Raw genomic sequence first — 19,868 nt, forward strand, 5'->3', positions numbered from 1 at the left:
GACATTCTCAGAATATTTATTTTAACTTATTTTTTAAATTAAATTAATTTTTAACATTTTTAATTAATGATTTTAAATAAATTACTAAATAATTCAGAGATGATAATGGCAAAGTGGACACTGATGTGCACTGACAACAAGAGGATGTCAAGTTGAAATCCAGCCAATTTCATAGCACCACTTTATGGATGTTGGCAACCTTCATGTACTTCCTCTATATGCATCAGATTTCAAAAAAAATCAGGGAAGCTAATGCCAACACAGAATCGAGCCGGTCAAAAAAAGCTACATCATTCCAATTCATACTAATTTACGTTTTTTTTTTTCCCTCTTTTTTTTTAATTTTACGAATCAAGTTTATTTGACAAGTAATTTTATGTTCTTTCAATTTTTACTTACTGCAAGCATCTGTAATCAATTCAGCAACAAAATCTTCAGAACCGAACTGTTTGCTCATCACCGTTGATCGGATGATCTTTTTCACCTCATCTTTGTTTCGTAAATCTTTCACTTGACCAACAACCAAATCTGGAAGAAAAAAAAAAAAAAAAAAAAAAAAATTATAACTGGCATATAAAAATTTGGTTTCATTTTCTTTAAAATTCCGAGAGAAAATTAAAACCTTGAATAACCTGACTAATTAGAAAAGTCTATCTTGAGAATGAGTGTAGAACTTGCATAGATTAATTCTAGTTTTCAGAAAATCAACCAAACGATGACTTATGATGTAAACAGCTTGAGTCTGCTTGTGTATATGACAAGTTGCAGTAGTAGGTATTTAAGTGACATAACCTTTTCTTATAGTTATTTTATTTTTTTGATAACAGCATTCATCAAACTTTAGACAGCACATAATTCATTTGGAGTTTAACAAAGCTTTCAGGGGTTCTGTTTATCAATATATATTCTTATATTTTAACTTCTAATAGAATTTCCTGATTAATTTGACCTTGTGTAAATACAGTTTTTAATTCTAGAATTTAAAAAATTTATTTTTTTAATTATCATAAACACTTAATTTGCTATATTTGAAGAACAAATCAGCAAGCTGAATGTCAACAAGAAATATTCTGTTGGGGAATCCAACTCAAATATTCATCATTTCTGTTCAACAAAATACAAATCAATTCTTTAAAATTTGAAGCCTCTTTGGGCTACATTAGCTTCTTCATTGTGGATATTTATTTTAAACTAAACCCTGTAAATAAAACCCAAAGTTTTATCTCAAGACAGGTTAATTTAAAACCAGTTGTCCATCTGGTCTTAAGCAATATGTGTACATTAAACAAAGAAAATCTTGTATAGAAGAAATCTATATATATAAAAACGAAAATGTATGTGTGTGTGTATGTATGTATGTGTGTGTGTGCACTTTTTCTGTATGTCTGCAGAAGACTTTTCGCCAGGCTTCTCGGTCGGCTCATTCCTTAAAACTTTATATGCTGTCTAAATGATAATAAGTACGAGTTAACGAACGGGGTTCGCGTATGTATTTAATTTGCCCGACTTTCATGCACTATTTTTTCCAGATTTTTCGATCTCGAGTTTCTTTCGCTTTTCAGTATAAAAAAGCGAATGATGGGGCGGGGGGGAACAGAAACTGGCTTGCAGTGCAAATCGAGTCGGGGTCAAACATCACGCACCTGTTAATTTCATTTTATAAACAATAAATTAACACAGCTTTCACTTCCCTCCACTCGTAGCCGAGACGGTTACGTGTCTGGGTTTTTTTTCTCTTTCGTTTCCACCTTTTCGTCAAGGCTTCGAGTTCGAGCCTACCTTTTTTCTTTTACACCTCCAAACACCCGGCCAACGTTAAAAAACAAGAGTTGTTTTGATCTAACAAACACATACACACACCTCCAAACACCTGGACAATGCCAGGTACCCCCCCCCCAAGTATATGATAAATAACAGCTTAATATTAATTAATGGAATACATTGCTGCTTCTATCATTTTGTCGACTGAAAAATGTTACCGTTGTAAAATTCATCCGAGTAGAATACAATTTCATTTGACAGAAATTGAATAAATAGATTTTTCTTAAAATATAAGGTTTGTAGGTTGTCTGCTGTTTATGACAATATGTGAAATACATATAATATAATGCATGGCTTTGAAAGATAGAATTTAGATTATTGGATGTAGCCCCAACCCACATACATGTATTACTAAAATTCTTTGCATGTTATACCATAAAAACTTTTTCAAACAAACATTAACTGATTTTGTAAAAGGGGTATGATAGAATTGATAATGCTGGACAATTATTTCCTATTAATAGTTTTCAAAAGTCAATAAAAATCATTTAAAGTCACACATTAAATTTTTTTTTTTTTTTTTTTTTAAGTATTAAGATCTGTTCTTCATTAAATTCAGTAAATTAGACAATAGAAAAAGAATTACCAAAAAAAGGAATCTTAACAATTCTACTCTGAATGAAATCTAATAAAAATTATTTTTTTAAACGGGAGGGGAAGGGGGGGGGCAGATCAAATTAAATCAATTTATATTTTGAATTAATCACCGAAATATAAACTTCAAAACTTGTGATGTAAAGCAACCATCACCATTTAATAACTCTCCTAGTAGCACACTAGCGAATGACCTTCAGATGGTCAGCTGTGAATAACCAATTAGTTCATTTTAGAGGGAGGTGTGAGAGTAATCCTAGTTAGTTGTGTCTGCATATAATGCAGGTTGTAAGAAAAAAATTTTTTTTTCGACAAACATTTTAATAAACAAAAATCCTAAAAATTAAATTTAACTTGAAAATTCTATTAAAAACAATAGCGCGGTAACAGAAGTGCATAAGCACTAAAAGTTTTTGCGGATTTGTAAAAAGAACAGATCAGTAAGTTGAATGTCGATCAATAAAAAAATCTGTTGGGGAATCCAACTTCAATATTCATCATTTCTGTTCAATGAAATGATTTTTCATTTTATTTCATCATTTTTTATAGGTAAATTACTTTAACTAAAAACACGATTGTTAAGGAGAGAATATTTACTGACTTTGCACATTCTAACAAACCAAATTAATGGACAGATCTATTTAATAACAGGCATTGATATGTTTACAAAGCAAACAGAATCGGGACAGAAAAAAAAAAAAAACCACAAACATGAAACATTTTATTCTTTGGAAGTGAATTTTTTTCTTTCAAGTCTGAAAGAAATAAAAACAATTTAGATTTCTAGAAGTATTACACTAGAATTTATAAAAATGTATTGCAAGCAAATGTTTAAAAACCGAAGAAAATCAGTTTAAAGAAATTCTTAGTTTCAACAGATTTTTGTTTTTTTATACATAAACAAATAATAAATTTAGTACTACAAAAAAAAAAAAAAAAAAAAAAAAAAAAGAGAACAGATCAGTATGTTGAATGTCAATCAAGAAATATTCTGTTGGGGAATCCAACACAAACATTCATCATTTCTGTTCAACAAAATATCTAAGATAGAAATAAAAATTAGACCAAGAAAAGTTCCACAAAAAAAAAAAAAAAAAAAAAAAAAAAAAAAAAAAAAAAAAATTAAGTCTTTGTTTAAAGCTACTTCTTTTTAAGTAAAAATCATGTCATTATTCACAAAATTTGTGAAAATGTTTTGCTTGCAGAAACCTCAGAGGATTACAATTCAAGAAAGCCTTGACTGATAGTGTTTTTATATTAATATAGTGAAATTGTTTGAAAAATAATTTGTATCTAGGTTACTTCGCAATAAACTAAAACGTTTTTCAAATTTAAAATAAAAACAAATGAAATAAATTTACCAGAATGCATTTTGGTTTCATAAGTCAACCATTTTAATCTTGCAAATAGTTATAAAAGAAATTTCTTTTAGAATCTAAGGAATTTGAAAAGCCTTTAAACTTGAATAATAAATCATTAGAACTGGCCTTGGAAGTTTTTTTATATACACTTATGTAAAAAAATAGAGATTAAAATTTATTTTAACCGATAGATTTAGTTGCATAACAATTTTGTTCAATTAATGATGTAGTGACCAATTGATATTGGAATAATTAACTTTAAAAAATCCTATTAAAAAACAAATCATACACAGGCAAAAAAAAAGAAAGTCAGACAATGCTGGGTAGGTACAGTTAGTATGATTTAACAGAACTTCTAAATCGACACACTTGTACAAGGACAGATCAGTTGTTGAATACAACTCAAATATTCATAATTTTTGTTTAGAAGATTTTAAAGCATTAAATCTTTTCAAACTTGCAACTACATCACCAAGTATGGCATACTGATTAACTTACACTAGAAAACTTTTTTTTTTTTTTTTTTTACACATAAACCACACCTGTTACCCCACCATAGTCAAATGTACGTCAGGCGAGAAAGAGTAATAGCCAATGTAATTGAATATGGAAAACTATTAATGACTAATAAAAAATAAAATATTTGAATGATTTAAAATAAAAATTTTCTTTTTACAAACACGAACCAATGTTAAGCAAATAAATCTCACAGAAATTGTTCTCAGCAATGAAATAGCAGAAAATCAGTTTAAATTAAATTTTCAATTGAGATTAAAAAGTGAAAAGAGAAGAAAGTTTCTTAATTTAGAGATGAGAATTGGTTATTCGTATTATTTGGATTCATTGGACTACCGTTCTAATCTTGAGTGTGATTTCACGTTTCGGTCGATGTAACCTCCAACTTTCTTCAGGTGTATTTTCTTCATACATTTGTAATCTCCGTAAAGAAATATTTAATGAATTCTCAATAAAATTAAAGGCAATCAAATATTTTCTAATCGAAAAGAAAAAAAATATCCTTGTATGAAGAATGATCTCTGAAGAAATATTGTACAAGAACAGATCAGCAAGTTGAATGTCAATCAAAAAATATTCTGTTGGGGAATCCAACTCAAACATTCATCATTTCTGTTCAACAAAATAATTTTCAAATTCAAAACATTAAGTTATCATGCACTATTTTCAATGAGTTAATTATTCCAAAATGTTTAACAAAGAAACATAGATGCTAACTTATTTAATCTTTTCTTCAGCTTAAATCTTTTCACATTACAATGCTTGTGATATATTTATAAATTATTCAGTTGATTTTCACATTCTATGGATTTGATTGAAAGTAAAATCTATTTAGAGACATTTCCTTTTTTAATGGCAAATCTATCTTCAATTAATTTTGTAGAAAAAAAAATTAGCTGCAGTATTAAATTTTAGGATTTTATTTTTTGATAACAGCATTTAATTTATTTGGGGTTTAACAAAGCTCTCAGGGGGTTCTGTTTATCTGCATATATTCTTATATTTTAACTTCTAATAGAATTTTGCAGCTTACTGATTAATTTGACCATGTGTAAAGACAGTTTTTAATTCTAGAATTTTTAAAATTTATTTTTTAATTATCATAAACACTTAATTTGTTATATTTGAAGAACAAATCAGCAAGCTGAATGTCAACAAGAAATATTCTGTTGGGGAATCCAACTCAAATATTCATCATTTCTGTTCAACAAAATACAAATCAATTCTTTAAAATTTGAAGCCTCTTTGGGCTACATTAGCTTCTTCATTGTGGATATTTATTTTAAACTGAACCCTGTACATAAAACCCAAAGTTTTGTCTCAAGACAGGTTAATTTAAAACCAGTTGTCCATCTGGTCTTAAGTAATATGTGTACATTAAATAAAGAAAATCTTGAACAGGTGAAATATTATTTGGTGCTTCTTGCGATTATTGAAAAAGGTTACTGTTGTAAAATTCATCTGAATGGGGTACAATTTCATTTTACAGAAATTGAATAGAAATAGATTTTTCTTAAAATATTGAGTTTGTAGGTCGTCTGCTATTTATGACAATATGTGAAATACATATAATATAATGCATGGCTTTGAAAGATAGAATTTAGATTATTGGATGTAGCCCCAACCCACATACATGTATTACTAAAATTCTTTGCATGTTATACCATAAAAACTTTTTCAAACAAACATTAACTGATTTTGTAAAAGGGGTATGATAGAATTGATAATGCTGGACAATTATTTCCTATTAATAGTTTTCAAAAGTCAATAAAAATCATTTAAAGTCACACATTAAATTTTTTTTTTTTTTTTTTTTAAGTATTAAGATCTGTTCTTCATTAAATTCAGTAAATTAGACAATAGAAAAAGAATTACCAAAAAAAGGAATCTTAACAATTCTACTCTGAATGAAATCTAATAAAAATTATTTTTTTAAACGGGAGGGGAAGGGGGGGGGGGCAGATCAAATTAAATCAATTTATATTTTGAATTAATCACCGAAATATAAACGTCAAAACTTGTGATGTAAAGCAACCATCACCATTTAATAACTCTCCTAGTAGCACACTAGGGAATGACCTTCAGATGGTCAGCTGTGAATAACCAATTAGTTCATTTTAGAGGGAGGTGTGAGAGTAATCCTAGTTAGTTGTGTCTGCATATAATGCAGGTTGTAAGAAACAAAAATTGATTTAGATAGTGCTTAAACATCTAATTGACCAATTTGGTTGATTATAATTGCTAAAAATCCCAAGCGTGACTGTTCTGGGTAAATCTTTTTTTTTAATAAGAATAATTTCATGGAAAGGTTCACTTCAATTTTATGACTGTTTTCGGATGAGTTTTTACATATATGACGAAATTCACCATGAACTGCCAAAATGCACATCTGATGCGAAAAAGATGCACTAATACATCACCAAATCAAAAATTTAAATTGAATGATGAAAGAGTTGTCAGAAAATTTAAGATATAAAAAAAAGTTTGGTACTTATGCACTTATGTTGCAGCGCTGAAGGGTGTTTCTTAACTATTTTTATTTTCACCTAACATTTTAATAAACAAAAATATCCTAAAAATTAAATTTAACTTAAAAATTCAATTTTAAAAATAGTGCGGTAACATAAGTGCATAAGCACTAAAAGTTTTTGCGGATTTGTAAAAAGAACAGATCAGTAAGTTGAATGTCGATCAATAAAAAAATCTGTTGGGGAATCCAACTTCAATATTCATCAGTTCTGTTCAATGAAATAATTTTTCATTTTTTTTATAGGTAAATTATTTCAAAACTAAAAACAGGATTGTTAAGGAGAGAATATTTACTGACTTTGCTCATTCTAACAAACCAAATTAATGGACAGATCTATTTAATAACAGGGACTGATATGTTTACAAAGCAAACAGAATCGGGACAGAAAAAAAAAAAAAACCACAAACATGAAACATTTTATTCTTTGGAAGTGAATTTTTTTCTTTCAAGTCTGAAAGAAATAAAAACAATTTAGATTTGTAAAAGTATTACACTAGAATTTGTAAAAATTTATTGCAAGTTAATGTTTAAAAACCGAAGAAAATCAGTTTAAAGAAATTCTTAGTTTCAACAGACTTTTGTTTTTTTATACATAAACAAATAATAAATTTAGTACTACAAAAAAAAAAAAAAAAAAAAGTAAGAGAACAGATCAGTATGTTGAATGTCAATCAAGAAATATTCTGTTGGGGAATCCAACACAAACATTCATCATTTCTGTTCAACAAAATATCTAAGATAGAAATAAAAATTGGACCAAGAAAAGTTTCACAAAAAAAAAAAAAAAAAGTCTTTGTTTAAAGCTACTTCTTTTTAAGTAAAAATCATGTCATTATTCACACAATTTGCAAAAATGGTTGCTTGCAGAAACCTCAGAGGATTACAATTCAAGAAAGTTTTTATAATAATATAGTGTGTTTGAAAATTATTTTGTATCTATGTTACCTCGCAATAAACTAAAATGTCAAATTAAAAAAAAAAATATATATTATGAAATAAATTTACCAGAATGCATTTTGGTCTCATAAGTCAACCATTTTAATCTTGCAAATAGTTATAAAAGAAATTTCTTTTAGAATCTAAGGAATTTGAAAAACCTTTAAACTGTTGAATAATAAATCATTAAAACTCGCTTTGGAAGCTTTTTATATACACTTATGTAAAAAAAAATAAATAAAATTTTAATCTTTTTTTAATCGATAGATTTAGTTTCATAATTTAGTTCAATTAATGATCTAGTGATCAATTAATATTGGAATAATTAACTTTAAAATTTCTATAAAAATACTAATCACGGTACTTGTACAGTTTAGTAAAGACATTAAAAATGAAAATATCGAAAATAAGTTATATTGGACGTATCTGTTATGGAACAAAATTCTCTGAAAAAAAAAAAAAAAAAATTATTCACTTAATTTCATCAACTATTTTTTTTTTTTACAGCGAAAAAACAATTTGTTATGATACCGAGCAAAAGGTTCGATTTTTAGAAAGAAAAGTTAGAATTAAAGATGGGGAGGGAGTATCGACGCTTTACATGGAACTATCTCCCCATCGCGTGTTAAACAAATTTCTATAATGGCTGACTTCAATGCGCATGTTTTTCCGCTGTAAAAAAAAACAAAAAAAAAACGAAAAAACCTACTCTTTTTTTTTTTTTGAGATCTTCAGTCCAAAACAGTTATGTACAATATAACCTTTTTTTTTCTCAATATTTTCATTTTTTTTAATGTCTTGACTAAACTGTACAAGTACCCAAAATCACACACCCAAGGCAAAAAAAAAAAAAAAAAAAAGAAAGTCAGACAATGCTGGGTAGGTACAGTTAGTATGATTTAACAGAACCACTAAGTAGACACACTTGTACAAGGACAGCTCAGTTGGCGAATACAACTCAAATATTCATAATTTTTGTTTAAAATATTTTAAAGCATTAAAATCTTTTCAAACTGGCAACTACATCACCAAGTGTGGCATACTGATTAACTTAAAGAAAAGAAAAAAAGTCAGGCAATGCTGGGGTAGGTACAGTTAGTTTGATTTAACTTACACTAGAAAACAATTTTTTTTTTACACATAAACCACACCTGTAACCCCACCATAGTCAAATGTAGGTCAGGTGAGGAAGAGTAATAGCCAATGTAATTGAATATGGAAAACTATTAATGACTAATAAAATATTAATCAGGATTAAATATTAAAATTCTTGAATGATTAAAAATTTTCTTTTTAAAAACACGAACCAATGTTAAGCAAATAAATCTCACAGAAATTGTTCTCAGCAATGAAATAGCAGAAAATCAGTTTAAATTAAATTTTCAATTGAAATTAACTAAAGTGAAAAGAGAAGAACGTTTCTTAATTTAGAGATGAGAATTGGTTATTCGTATTATTTGGATTCATTGGACTACCGTTCTAATCTTGAGTGTGATTTCACGTTTCGGTCGATGTAACCTCCAACTTTCTTCAGGTGTATTTTCTTCATACATTTGTAATCTCCGTAAAGAAATATTTAATGAATTTTCAATAAAATTAAAGGCAATCAAATATTTTCTAATCGAAAAGAAAAAAATATCCTTGTATGAAGAATGATCTCTGAAGAAATATTGTACAAGAACAGATCAGCAAGTTGAATGTCAATCAAAAAATATTCTGTTGGGGAATCCAACTCAAACATTCATCATTTCTGTTCAACAAAATAATTTTCAAATTCAAAACATTAAGCTATCATGCACTATTTTCAATGAGTTAATTATTCCAAAATGTTTAACAAAGAAACATAGATGCTTTAACTTATTTAATCTTTTCTTCAGCTCAAATCTTTTCACATTACAATGCTTGTGATGAATTTATCAATTTTTCAGTCGATTTTCACATTCTATGGATTTGATTGAAAGTAAAATCTATTTAGAGACATTTTCTTCTTTTTAATGGCAAATCTATCTTCAATTAATTTTGTCGAAAAAAAAAAAAAAAAAATTAGCTGCAGTATTAAATTTAGAATACTTAAAATCTGTGGTCAAAACAGTCCACATGCTATTTTAGTAGATTTTTATCAGAAAATAATTTGATTACCCTTTTCAAAAATTGGCTAACATTCCCCCTAAATAAAATATAAACAGAGACAAATAAATTTAGACATGTATATTTGGGTGGTATGAAAACGTTAAAAAAAACTTGTAAAATTAAAAGCAAGAAACTGAAAAATTTTGAAGTATTAAACTTAATTTAGAATATAAAAAAAGTTTTATTAGCTTCATTGAATTCAATTTTTAACTACTTTTTAAATTAAATATATTACATACCTTTCATATATATATATATATATATATATATATATATATGTTAGTTTTTAAAATTTCAAATAAACTGTAGAATAAAACAATAAGAAAAAAAAAAAAAATGCACAATTAATTTCTCTCCAAGTCTGAACCTATTGTCAATGCCTTTCACTTTTCTCTATTTAGGCATAATCATAAAAAGATGCCACAATAAAGAATAACATTTTTTCATTCGTGAAAATTAAAACTTCATTTTATTAAAATAATGGATATAATTCAATATAAATAATTAAGCAGCACCTAACAGTTTTCTAAGGAAAAAAAAAGGGTAAGAGGAAAAACAAAAATCCGAAACGAAAAAATTTCAATTTAATCCGAGAGAGAGAGAGAGAGAGAGAAAAAAGGTGTTCATGGATTTATAAAAATAAGCTTATAAAAAGTATGAAAATATATTTCTAGTTAAACAGTTATGATGGTAGAGATGGCAAATACTAATCAATTTGCTAAGAGTTTGGAATTTCTCAGTTATGATGTTCAGTTTAAAGGAGTTAAAAAGGAACATGCATAAATATTTATTAAAAGTTACAGAATCTTATTTCAGGTTTTATGCAGAGAAACATTAATAAACAGTACCCCCTCCATATTCTAAAAAATATACACTTATGAATAAAGAATTTTTAATTTAAGGGGAATTTAATAAAATGTATGATTGACATTAAATTATTTAGCCAAGTTCACAATTTCATAAGAACTAAAATTATTGCACAACAGAAAATTAAATTTTAAATTAAATCTATGAAGTGTATTCATAAAAAGATTAATTGATAACACAGGGGCTTAAAAAAAAAAAAAAAAAAATTTATATTGTAAATTTGTGAAAAGAACAGATCAGCAAGTTGAATATCAATCAATAAAAATTCTGTTGGGGAATCCAACTCAAATATTCTTCATTTCTGTTCAATCTATTCTTCTGAAGCCAAGACCATTAAAAATCCTTTTATGATATCAAACTTGTAATTTAAAATATGATTTCTCAATCTAACAAATGAACAGAGTTTATAAATTTTATCTACAATTATATAAAAGTAACAGACATTTTTGAAAGGCAGTCAGAATTAATAGAAACCTGAATCATATTTAATTACTTTCAAATAAAGCAATTTATACATTTTATGATATATTCATTATATTTATCCAGCATTGCATGGAAGTCTTTATTTTTGCTCACTGACCATTCAGTTTGCAGCTTCTAAGAAAATAATTACATTTTTAAGAGGATAATTCATTAAATGATTTTTTTTTTTTTAAAGTCAGTTTTGTAATAAAATTGATCAAACATCTTTCAAAACGCTTGGAGTTAAATCTCATGAATACTTTAATGTTTTGTTTTTCTTCTCCATAAAATAAGACATGGCACAAAATATACACATTTTTTACACACAGTAGCATCCCACCCCAGTGTTGTTTCTTTAAAGTCTGAATTAGACTGTTTTTTGATAATTTTAAAATAGAATGGTTCAAAGTAATAAGTACAGCTTTTGGAGGATTAAAAAAATAAAAATCAATATTTTTATCCTAACACACACAAAAAAAAAAAAAAAAAAAAAAAAAAAGAATTATCAAAGAATTTGTATTGTGTGTGTTCATGCTGAACCACTAAATGTTTAAAAAAAAAAAAAACTCACCAGGAAGAATTTCTAGTGCTTTATTACAAGCAGATTCATAGCCTTCAATCACTTCAGGAATAGATAAACCCTAAGAAAGAAAAGAGAAAAAACATTTTTTAATTACTAACATAATATAAAATGTTAAAGGTTACCTCCCTTAGATTAAATTTATTTTCAAAGTATAAAACTTTGAATTGGGCTACTTTTGGAGGAAAATGTATTCTTAAATTCAACTGCAACTTGAAAAAAAGCTGACACTTTGAAAATAGCATGAGGTATGCTAAGAAACTTTGTTAATAGAACAGGTTCAATGACATTATAAACTATTATATATGCTATACTGGATAGTTTTATCTCCAGAATAAAGAACTGCTTTCACTAATTCGCTCTTTTAGCCATTTTGATCCGACAACCCTGAATTGTGATTGTATTTAACACTGCACTCAATAAGTGTGGTCGGACATGTTATTTTAGTAGTGGCAAACTTTAAAATAAATCACAGGAAATTATTTTTATTCTACAAAGAATAATTGGGGCTTATTTAAAATTACACTTCATTAAAAAAAAAAAAAAAACTTTATTATTTACATACTCGTCGCAGAATGAAGATGTCATATGTCAAAAATCATGTAAATTGATCAAGTAGTTTTTTAAACTTAAAAAAATAAAAATTCATGATAAAGAGAGATGTAAAATTTATTAACAGCCATTTTCTATATCTATATATATAAAAGCGAAAATGTGTGTATGTATGTTCGCTTTTTTGTGTATGTCTGTAAAAGGCTTTTTTCTCAGAAGCGGTCGGTCGGCTCACAACTTCTTAAAACTTTTTATATCACATATAAATCATAATATCTACGAGTTAACGGAGGTCGCCTGTCTATTTAATTTGCTCGACCTTGAAAAGATAAATATTCAACATTTTTTGCTCGCCGCATGTGGATTAGGCTTTTTCATATAATAAAAGCGACCCTATTCTGGCGGTATTTTTCTGGTCGCAATCGCCGGAAATGTCCAAAAGCAATCAGATTTGATCAATGTAGAAATATTTTCCTTATATCAGACAATTGCTATTCAATTTGGACAATCCCCTTTTTATGGGGAGCTGGTTCCCCCCTCCCCCAACATCTTGGGAAAATAAAAATTTAAAAAAAAGCGTTCTCGCAGTAAATGAAATATTACCCCGCAGTCAAAGTTGACCGCATTAAATCATTACAACGTGCACCTGCCAATTCTAAATAGTTAAATAAATTCAAACGTGTTTCCCCTAGTATTTCGCGGTGGCCCAATGGTTAACGTTGCACTTTTTTTTTTTTTTTTCCACACTTTAATTTCCGACTTTGCCTCAAGGGTTCGGGTTCGATCCTCATACTCACCTACCAAAACTATTGCTTAGAACTGTTTATATAGGCCGTAGATAATAATATCTAGGATTTGAGAACACATGTAGCGTATAGATTTATTTACAGCGACTTTACAAAATTATTGCTATTTTGGCATCTCACGTGTCGATTCGGCTTTTTCGTATAAAACGCAAAACTAATTCAAAAGCTAACAACCTGTTCTCGGCATCGCGCTGGGAAACGTCCAGAAGCAATCAGCTTTGATCAATCTTGTATATCAGACAATTGCTATTCAATCTGGAGCTCGTTTCCCCCTCTCCAACATCTGTTGGGGGAAAAACAGTCAAATTTGTGTAAACAAACCCAAACGTTGCCTCGCAGCAAAAGTTAACTGCGTGACTTCTATTTGACCTTCTTAATTAGATCAAATGGAAGCAGCAGAGTTAACTTTTATTGCGGACACCTGTTTTTAATAGTTAAATAAAGAAATTTAAACGTGTCTCCGTTGTATGTCACGGTGGCCCAATGGTTAACGTCGCACATTTTTTTTTTTCACACTTTAATATCCAACTTTGCCTCAAGGGTTCGGGTTTGGGTTCGAGTTCGATCCTCATACTCACCTACCAAAACTTTTTTATTATTATTTTCACCTCAAAACACCCGGGCATCGCTGGGTACCCCTGCTGCTAGTATATATATAAAAGGGAAAATTTCTTTACCCTAAACTCGGACGTTTTTAGGGGGGGGGGGCTTATTTTTCGTTGACATTTTCGCAAGTCATCGTTTTCTTTCCGATGGACTATGCTTAATTTCAACACTCTCCACTCCCGGTTTGGCTATGGAGACATCGGCTAAGACGTCACATTGTTTTTCACTTTCCTTTCCTCTTTCGCGTCATGGGTTCGAACCTGCCTGCCTACTATTACTTTTTTTGCTCCACCTAAACTGCCACCCCCTCTCCTGCCATACTACAAATTTATTTTTTTTACCCCCTCCCTCCCCAAAGAATTCTTATAAGTTTCGGTTTAGATTCAAGCTGATGCACCCAAGTCATAGGGATATATTTTTTATTTTTGAAATCATAACTTTATAATACATAAGAATCGGTAGAACATTGACTCTATAGCAATATATACAAAATCTGCATAAATTAAAATATATTTCAATATATTTTATGACCGGGCTATGTCGGACATCCCTGCTACCTTAGATAAATACTTCTGCAGTTTTAACAAAAGAGCTACAATAATATCAGGGCATTTCCATTGATGCTGAACATCCACTGAATGCCAACATCAATATATTACATATGAAAGAGTTCGCTTTGGAATTTCCACAGATCCTGCTAGTTTCATATTAACAGCTCTACTGTAGGCTTGTGTTGGCAAAGGTTGGAGTCGATATGGAGTGTTTTTGGGTACAAATCTAAATATTCCAAGAATATAGGCTTTCACATCACGAGACAATACGTTTGTGGAATGTGGAATAAATCTTCACTATTGAAGCAATGGAGAATTTTTGATAACTATGGTCGAAATCAGGGCTTCTGATGCGCAGATAATTGCGACTCTTGAAAAAGGCGAGTCTGCAGATGGTCAGGGAGATTACAGAGAAGCCATAGGTTAAGAACTAGGAATTGGGGAAAGCAGGTGGAGCATTTCCATGTTCATGTTTCGGTTGAAACCTTTTCACTTTATGCTGACACAGGTAAGGTGAAAAAACAACAAAAAAAAAAAACAAAAAAAACAATGACATGCATGACATCTTCTACCTCATCTCCTATTCACCAATTTGCATCGACAGACTTCTTCAGATAACCAAGTAAGAGGGGAAGGACACAAAAACACAAAAGTGAAAAAGGATGTTGACCAACCATGCGAAGAAGTTCCTCTGCCTGTTCTAAGAGTGCTCCAGCCAAAATCAAAACAGCATTAGTTCCATCGCCACATTCTTGCTCTTGTTGCTGGCTGGCCATAACCAACATCTTAGCGGCCGGATGCTGAACCTGTCAAAAGAAAAGATTACAAACACTGAACAATCAGAACAAGTATCATTTTTTACTCTTTAAATATTTTGCTTAATACGTTTTGGTGATTCCAGATAACAATCCTCAGTAAGTCTCGTCTCCAAGTTGCTTTTGATCTAAGTAGATAACAATTCATTCGTATACCTCCCTGTGTCTACTTGTTATAGTGTAAAAAGGTAAGATTTCAAAGTTTAATAAAATATTTTTTTCTAAATCTAATCTTTTCTAATGTGCAAATACAAATATTTTTATAACAATTTTATTATGCTTAAAAGTTTCTGAATAAAGATGGTGATCAGAATTGTTCCATTCACGCAATAGAAACATTTGAAAAATCTAAAATAAGTTTTTTTGGGGGGTGGGGACACACACACACACACGTCACCTTCTAACAATAGAACTGCAGAATTACAATAGCAACAGTAGTAACCATTTACAAAGTCTTTCTCTCCAAATATGAGTAAAATTTGAAAGATTACCTGCCTCTTTGGAATAAGAAATTTGCCTTACAAAAAAAAAAATTTTTTTTTTTAGAATATTTACTGCAGCTGACGAGAATTGTTATCTAAGGACACTATTTGTTTTGTCGTTTTTAATTATTGCTGATAACATAAAATTATCGTTATTGTAAAAAAATTAAAAACTAAAAATCTTATGAAAAAATGCTTTTTAATTCTTTTTCTTCGGTTTCAAGGTTCAGAATATGCAACCAACCCTGACGGAGGATGAACAAATGTCCCTGTTTCACTAGAGCTTGCTTGCAATAACCTAAAAATGTAGTTATAATTCTAAAGGAATTTCCCCACTTTTCTAAGTTTTTGTTTTAACACTATTGCTACAATTTGTGTGTGTGTGTATATATATATATATATATATATATATATATCTCACTAAAGATTAAATTCATTGATTTCCTTTTTCTTCTTTTTACAAGGCAAGGAAGATCTTATTTGAACTATTAACAAATCACCTCTGGTATTTATAAATACTTGGCAGACCTATGAAATTTTCCTAGGTGATGGGAAGCATTTCTGCTTGAAGCAATAATTTAACAACTTTGTAAAGACAAGAGTTGTTTTAGGTTGCAATGGTTTTTGAGTACTATGAATGTTGTCAGAATCAAGTTGCCTTGTTGGCATCAAGATCTTACATTCTTTCAGGACTTTGTTATTCTCCAAAAAACACATCAAGCCTTTAATTGAACATTAGATTTAATTGATTGGCCACTCGACTCTTTAGTATTTTTTATGAGCCTTTTGCAGTGGTTTCTGGCAGTTTAAAAAAAGGCTTTGGTTTCAGAGGATCCAATTTGTTGATAAAAAATAAAATAGTGGTTTCTGTAGACAAAATCCATGGTATATTCACAGGCATATTATAGCTTGCTGTTTGATCTGTTAGAATATTTTACTGTTATTCAGAGAACTTTATAGCTCCAACTAATAATGGTAAACCATTTAGATATATAACAGGACGCATTCATTTTTGGGGATAGATTCAAGAGGAATTGCAGGTCTGAAAAATCTTAAGCTGTCCTAATTGGCTTGAGAATATTGATGAACTATGATGGAAAAGTACTTGTTGAACTTTGACCGTAGCTAAGACAACTGAGACTGAGTGGTTGGAGGATTCCAGAAGAGACAGGACAGTAGATATGCACTCTTTAGGGAAGTTGTCAGAAAAAGATCAAGGCTTGTGAAATGTCCATAAGCAGTGGTTACAACAACTCACATGCAAGGTTGTGACGAAATCTTTCATAATCAGTTTTGTTTGAGTGGATTACAATGTTTTGAACATTGAAATCACCAACGACACAACTGCTAGGGGGTGGGGTGAGGTGGAAGAAACAGGATCTTGTCAGTTTTATCAGATTTGCTCAATAACTGTAACCCCATCAGTGAGGGGATAATAGAGGGCAAAGATGAAACGTGCTGGGAGCAAATGCATCATGGGCAAATCAGGGTCTTCATAGGAAATGTTCTAACCACATCGAAAACCATTCCTGATATAGACGCAGATTCCATGACCATCTTGGGGGTTGGGTTTTGAAGTTATGTTTGAGTAACTTGTAATCATGAAGTCATCAATGTCAGTTTTGTAAAGAAACAACAGGTCAGGTTTTGTCTCCTGTAAATAAATTTCAACCTCTTGAAAGTTGGAATGTAGATCCCCCCCCCCCTTAATGTTGGAAAAGAATACCTGATAGTATGAATCTTCCTTGAAAGTTATGGTTCTGGTTTTATGTTTTTATTTATATGACTTGCATTGAGATTGAACGATTTGTAGAAGAGGTTGAAAAATGCTCAATAGAAAATGCAAAATACTTACACAAAGTTCATTCAAAATTGTAGCCGCATCGTTTGTGACAAACAGTTGTTCAATGTGGTTGATGATCATTTTATTCTGACCTGAACAAGACAGGAAAAAACAAAAGCATACTTGTTATATACAAATAATATTTTTAGCTTTTTACAAATTTACTTAAAAAAACTTTTTTTTAAAAAAGGTACCCCCCCCCAACCCATGTACCTTGAAGGTGGATTGATAAATTCATATGTTGATTCAGTATAACTAGATTTTCTTTCTCATCCAACTTAGCAGTAAAAATTCAAATTAAATTCATTTTCTCAACTGCCTACAAAAGACTGACCACTTCAAGCAATAGACCTGAAAATGACCAAAGTGTTGCATTTATGTTAAACACTGCAACATCCACTTAAAATAAGATAATTCTAAAATACAGGAAGCCAACAAAAAGGTGCAATGTAAACAAATTGATGTTGAATTACACAAGAGGTATCTGAAAGAAAAAAAAAATTACTATCCAGAAAATATCAGCTTTATCAAAACATTTGTCGATTCAATATTTCTTATTCCATCGAAGCAAAATCAACTTTGGTTATTAAAGGGCAACTCCACACTCTCCAATAGAAGTCTTACCACCAGATTAAAGACATATCCAAGAACCCTTGGAGATGGTAACAGAGGAAATTCTGTAATAAGATGTCTCCTAATATATTCTGTAACTTTTTTTTCCATAGTTCTACACTCCAATAATGCTGAGTAAATAATGTTAGTAAAAAAAAAAATAAAAAAAAATGTATAAATAAAATTTTTCATACCATGTGGTCCATAAGCTGATCGGGTTGTTTTAGCAATTTCTTTGCAAGCTTCAATGTTCCGATAGACAGCTTCATCCAGGCCCATATAGTGCTGCAACAAGATATTTAAAAAGTGAAGAAATAATACAAACATCATGCATCATAGTTTATTGGGAGAGGGGGGCCGAAAAATTTTTTTTAAAAAAATGCAACCATTCCACAAAATTTTAGAACTAAATTAAAAATAGGTATTAAGCTTTAAAAAGAAGAAAAAAAAATACTAAGTTGATTTAGATTGCAATTTTTAGTCATAAAATTTAAATAATATAATCATGACTGTTTATCTTTCATTTAGAAATTCAAACGATCCGAATTGTTGAGCTCAATGACCAAAGAAGATTTGCAGGGTCTGTGGTACCCCCACCTCCAGCTACCACTAAGGAATGCCATTTCCTTCAGACATGAATCTATGATACAATACTAAAAAACCTCCTCAGCCATGTTCAGTCTAGCAATATCACAAGAGAAACTCGACTATGACTGAACTAGGTTAGAGAATACCCCCCCCTACTTTCTAGATCATGGGTTATGTAGAGATCTAACCATCTGAGAACAAGAATGGGTGATCAAAAGCTGCTATGGCTAGATGGGTCAACAAAACCAACCTAAGCATTTGTGATTGTGTAAAAGGGGACCATATGACGCAACACTGACTTGTCTGTGCGCTATGAAGATCTTGTAGAGTTCAATTGATAATACAAAATGCTTGGAAGACAAAAAAAAGTATATGCCCAGTTGCCTGCACTGAGTATTAGCCAATTTTACAATTTCAACACAACCGTTCCTGGTTTATTGCTTACTTTTTAAAATAGAATTAACATAAAAAAGTATCGGTTCTGATGCTAGGGCCCTCTCATACAAGGAGTCCATTTTAAGGCATCTTTTTCATAAATTTTCCCAATAGTGAAAATGTGAAAAATAACATTTGAGATGTTACCACAAAAATTAGAAAGAATTTAAGCCCATGTAATTCATGTGATAAAAAGTTTAGGGCTGTCAACCAACAGTATCCAAAGTAAATTTAATCAACGTCCAGGACACCATTGAGTAAATCTCACTTTAACTAGCAACACACATGGACGATAAAACGCTTTGGATAATCAGATTTCAAGGGGCTTTCACTAAAATAGTCATATTTTACAAACCAAAGCACTAAGTCTTCAAAATAGCAACGTTTTATATGGGAATGAATATACTTTCAAATGAATTAATAAATAATAAATGTTCATTATATATTTTTAGAGTTTTAAGCAAATAAAGTGATAAAAACCTGAACATCATAAAAGTGTTTTCGGTAAGATTTTGTAAAGACTTTTGTAAAGACCCCCTGATTTGTAAATGCTCGTACCGCATTTGTATTAAGAATTTTGTCATGAAATTTGGAAATTAACCAGAAGAGATGTTACTTAATAGTTTGGGGTATCCAAAATACTTTTGACTACTAGTTTTTTTGTTGTGCTAAAAAAAAAAAAAAAAATTCAACATGACAAGTATTAAAAATTTTGAAATAAAATTTTCTTCAGACACAGTGTTAAATAAAACAATCTTTAGTTTTTATCCATTAAAATTAT

General features: G+C 29.8%; 1 protein-coding gene across 1 annotated transcript in view; it reads right to left on the reverse strand.

Moving 5' to 3' along the window:
• LOC145296880 (T-complex protein 1 subunit theta-like) overlaps positions 1-19,868 on the reverse strand; it is a 50,509-nt gene that overhangs the window by 22,273 nt on the left and 8,368 nt on the right. The window contains exons 2-6 of the mRNA XM_080143021.1: positions 18,259-18,349; positions 17,465-17,544; positions 14,987-15,118; positions 11,789-11,858; positions 400-528 (exon numbers count right to left, since the gene is read on the reverse strand). Coding sequence (XP_079999147.1) covers positions 400-528; positions 11,789-11,858; positions 14,987-15,118; positions 17,465-17,544; positions 18,259-18,349 — 502 coding nt within the window. The remainder of the gene's footprint in view (positions 1-399; positions 529-11,788; positions 11,859-14,986; positions 15,119-17,464; positions 17,545-18,258; positions 18,350-19,868) is intronic.

The sequence above is a fragment of the Euprymna scolopes genome, chromosome 17 (assembly GCF_053919585.1).
Source record: "Euprymna scolopes isolate OS-2025 chromosome 17, ASM5391958v1, whole genome shotgun sequence".
Classification (NCBI taxonomy): Eukaryota; Metazoa; Mollusca; class Cephalopoda; order Sepiida; family Sepiolidae; genus Euprymna; species Euprymna scolopes.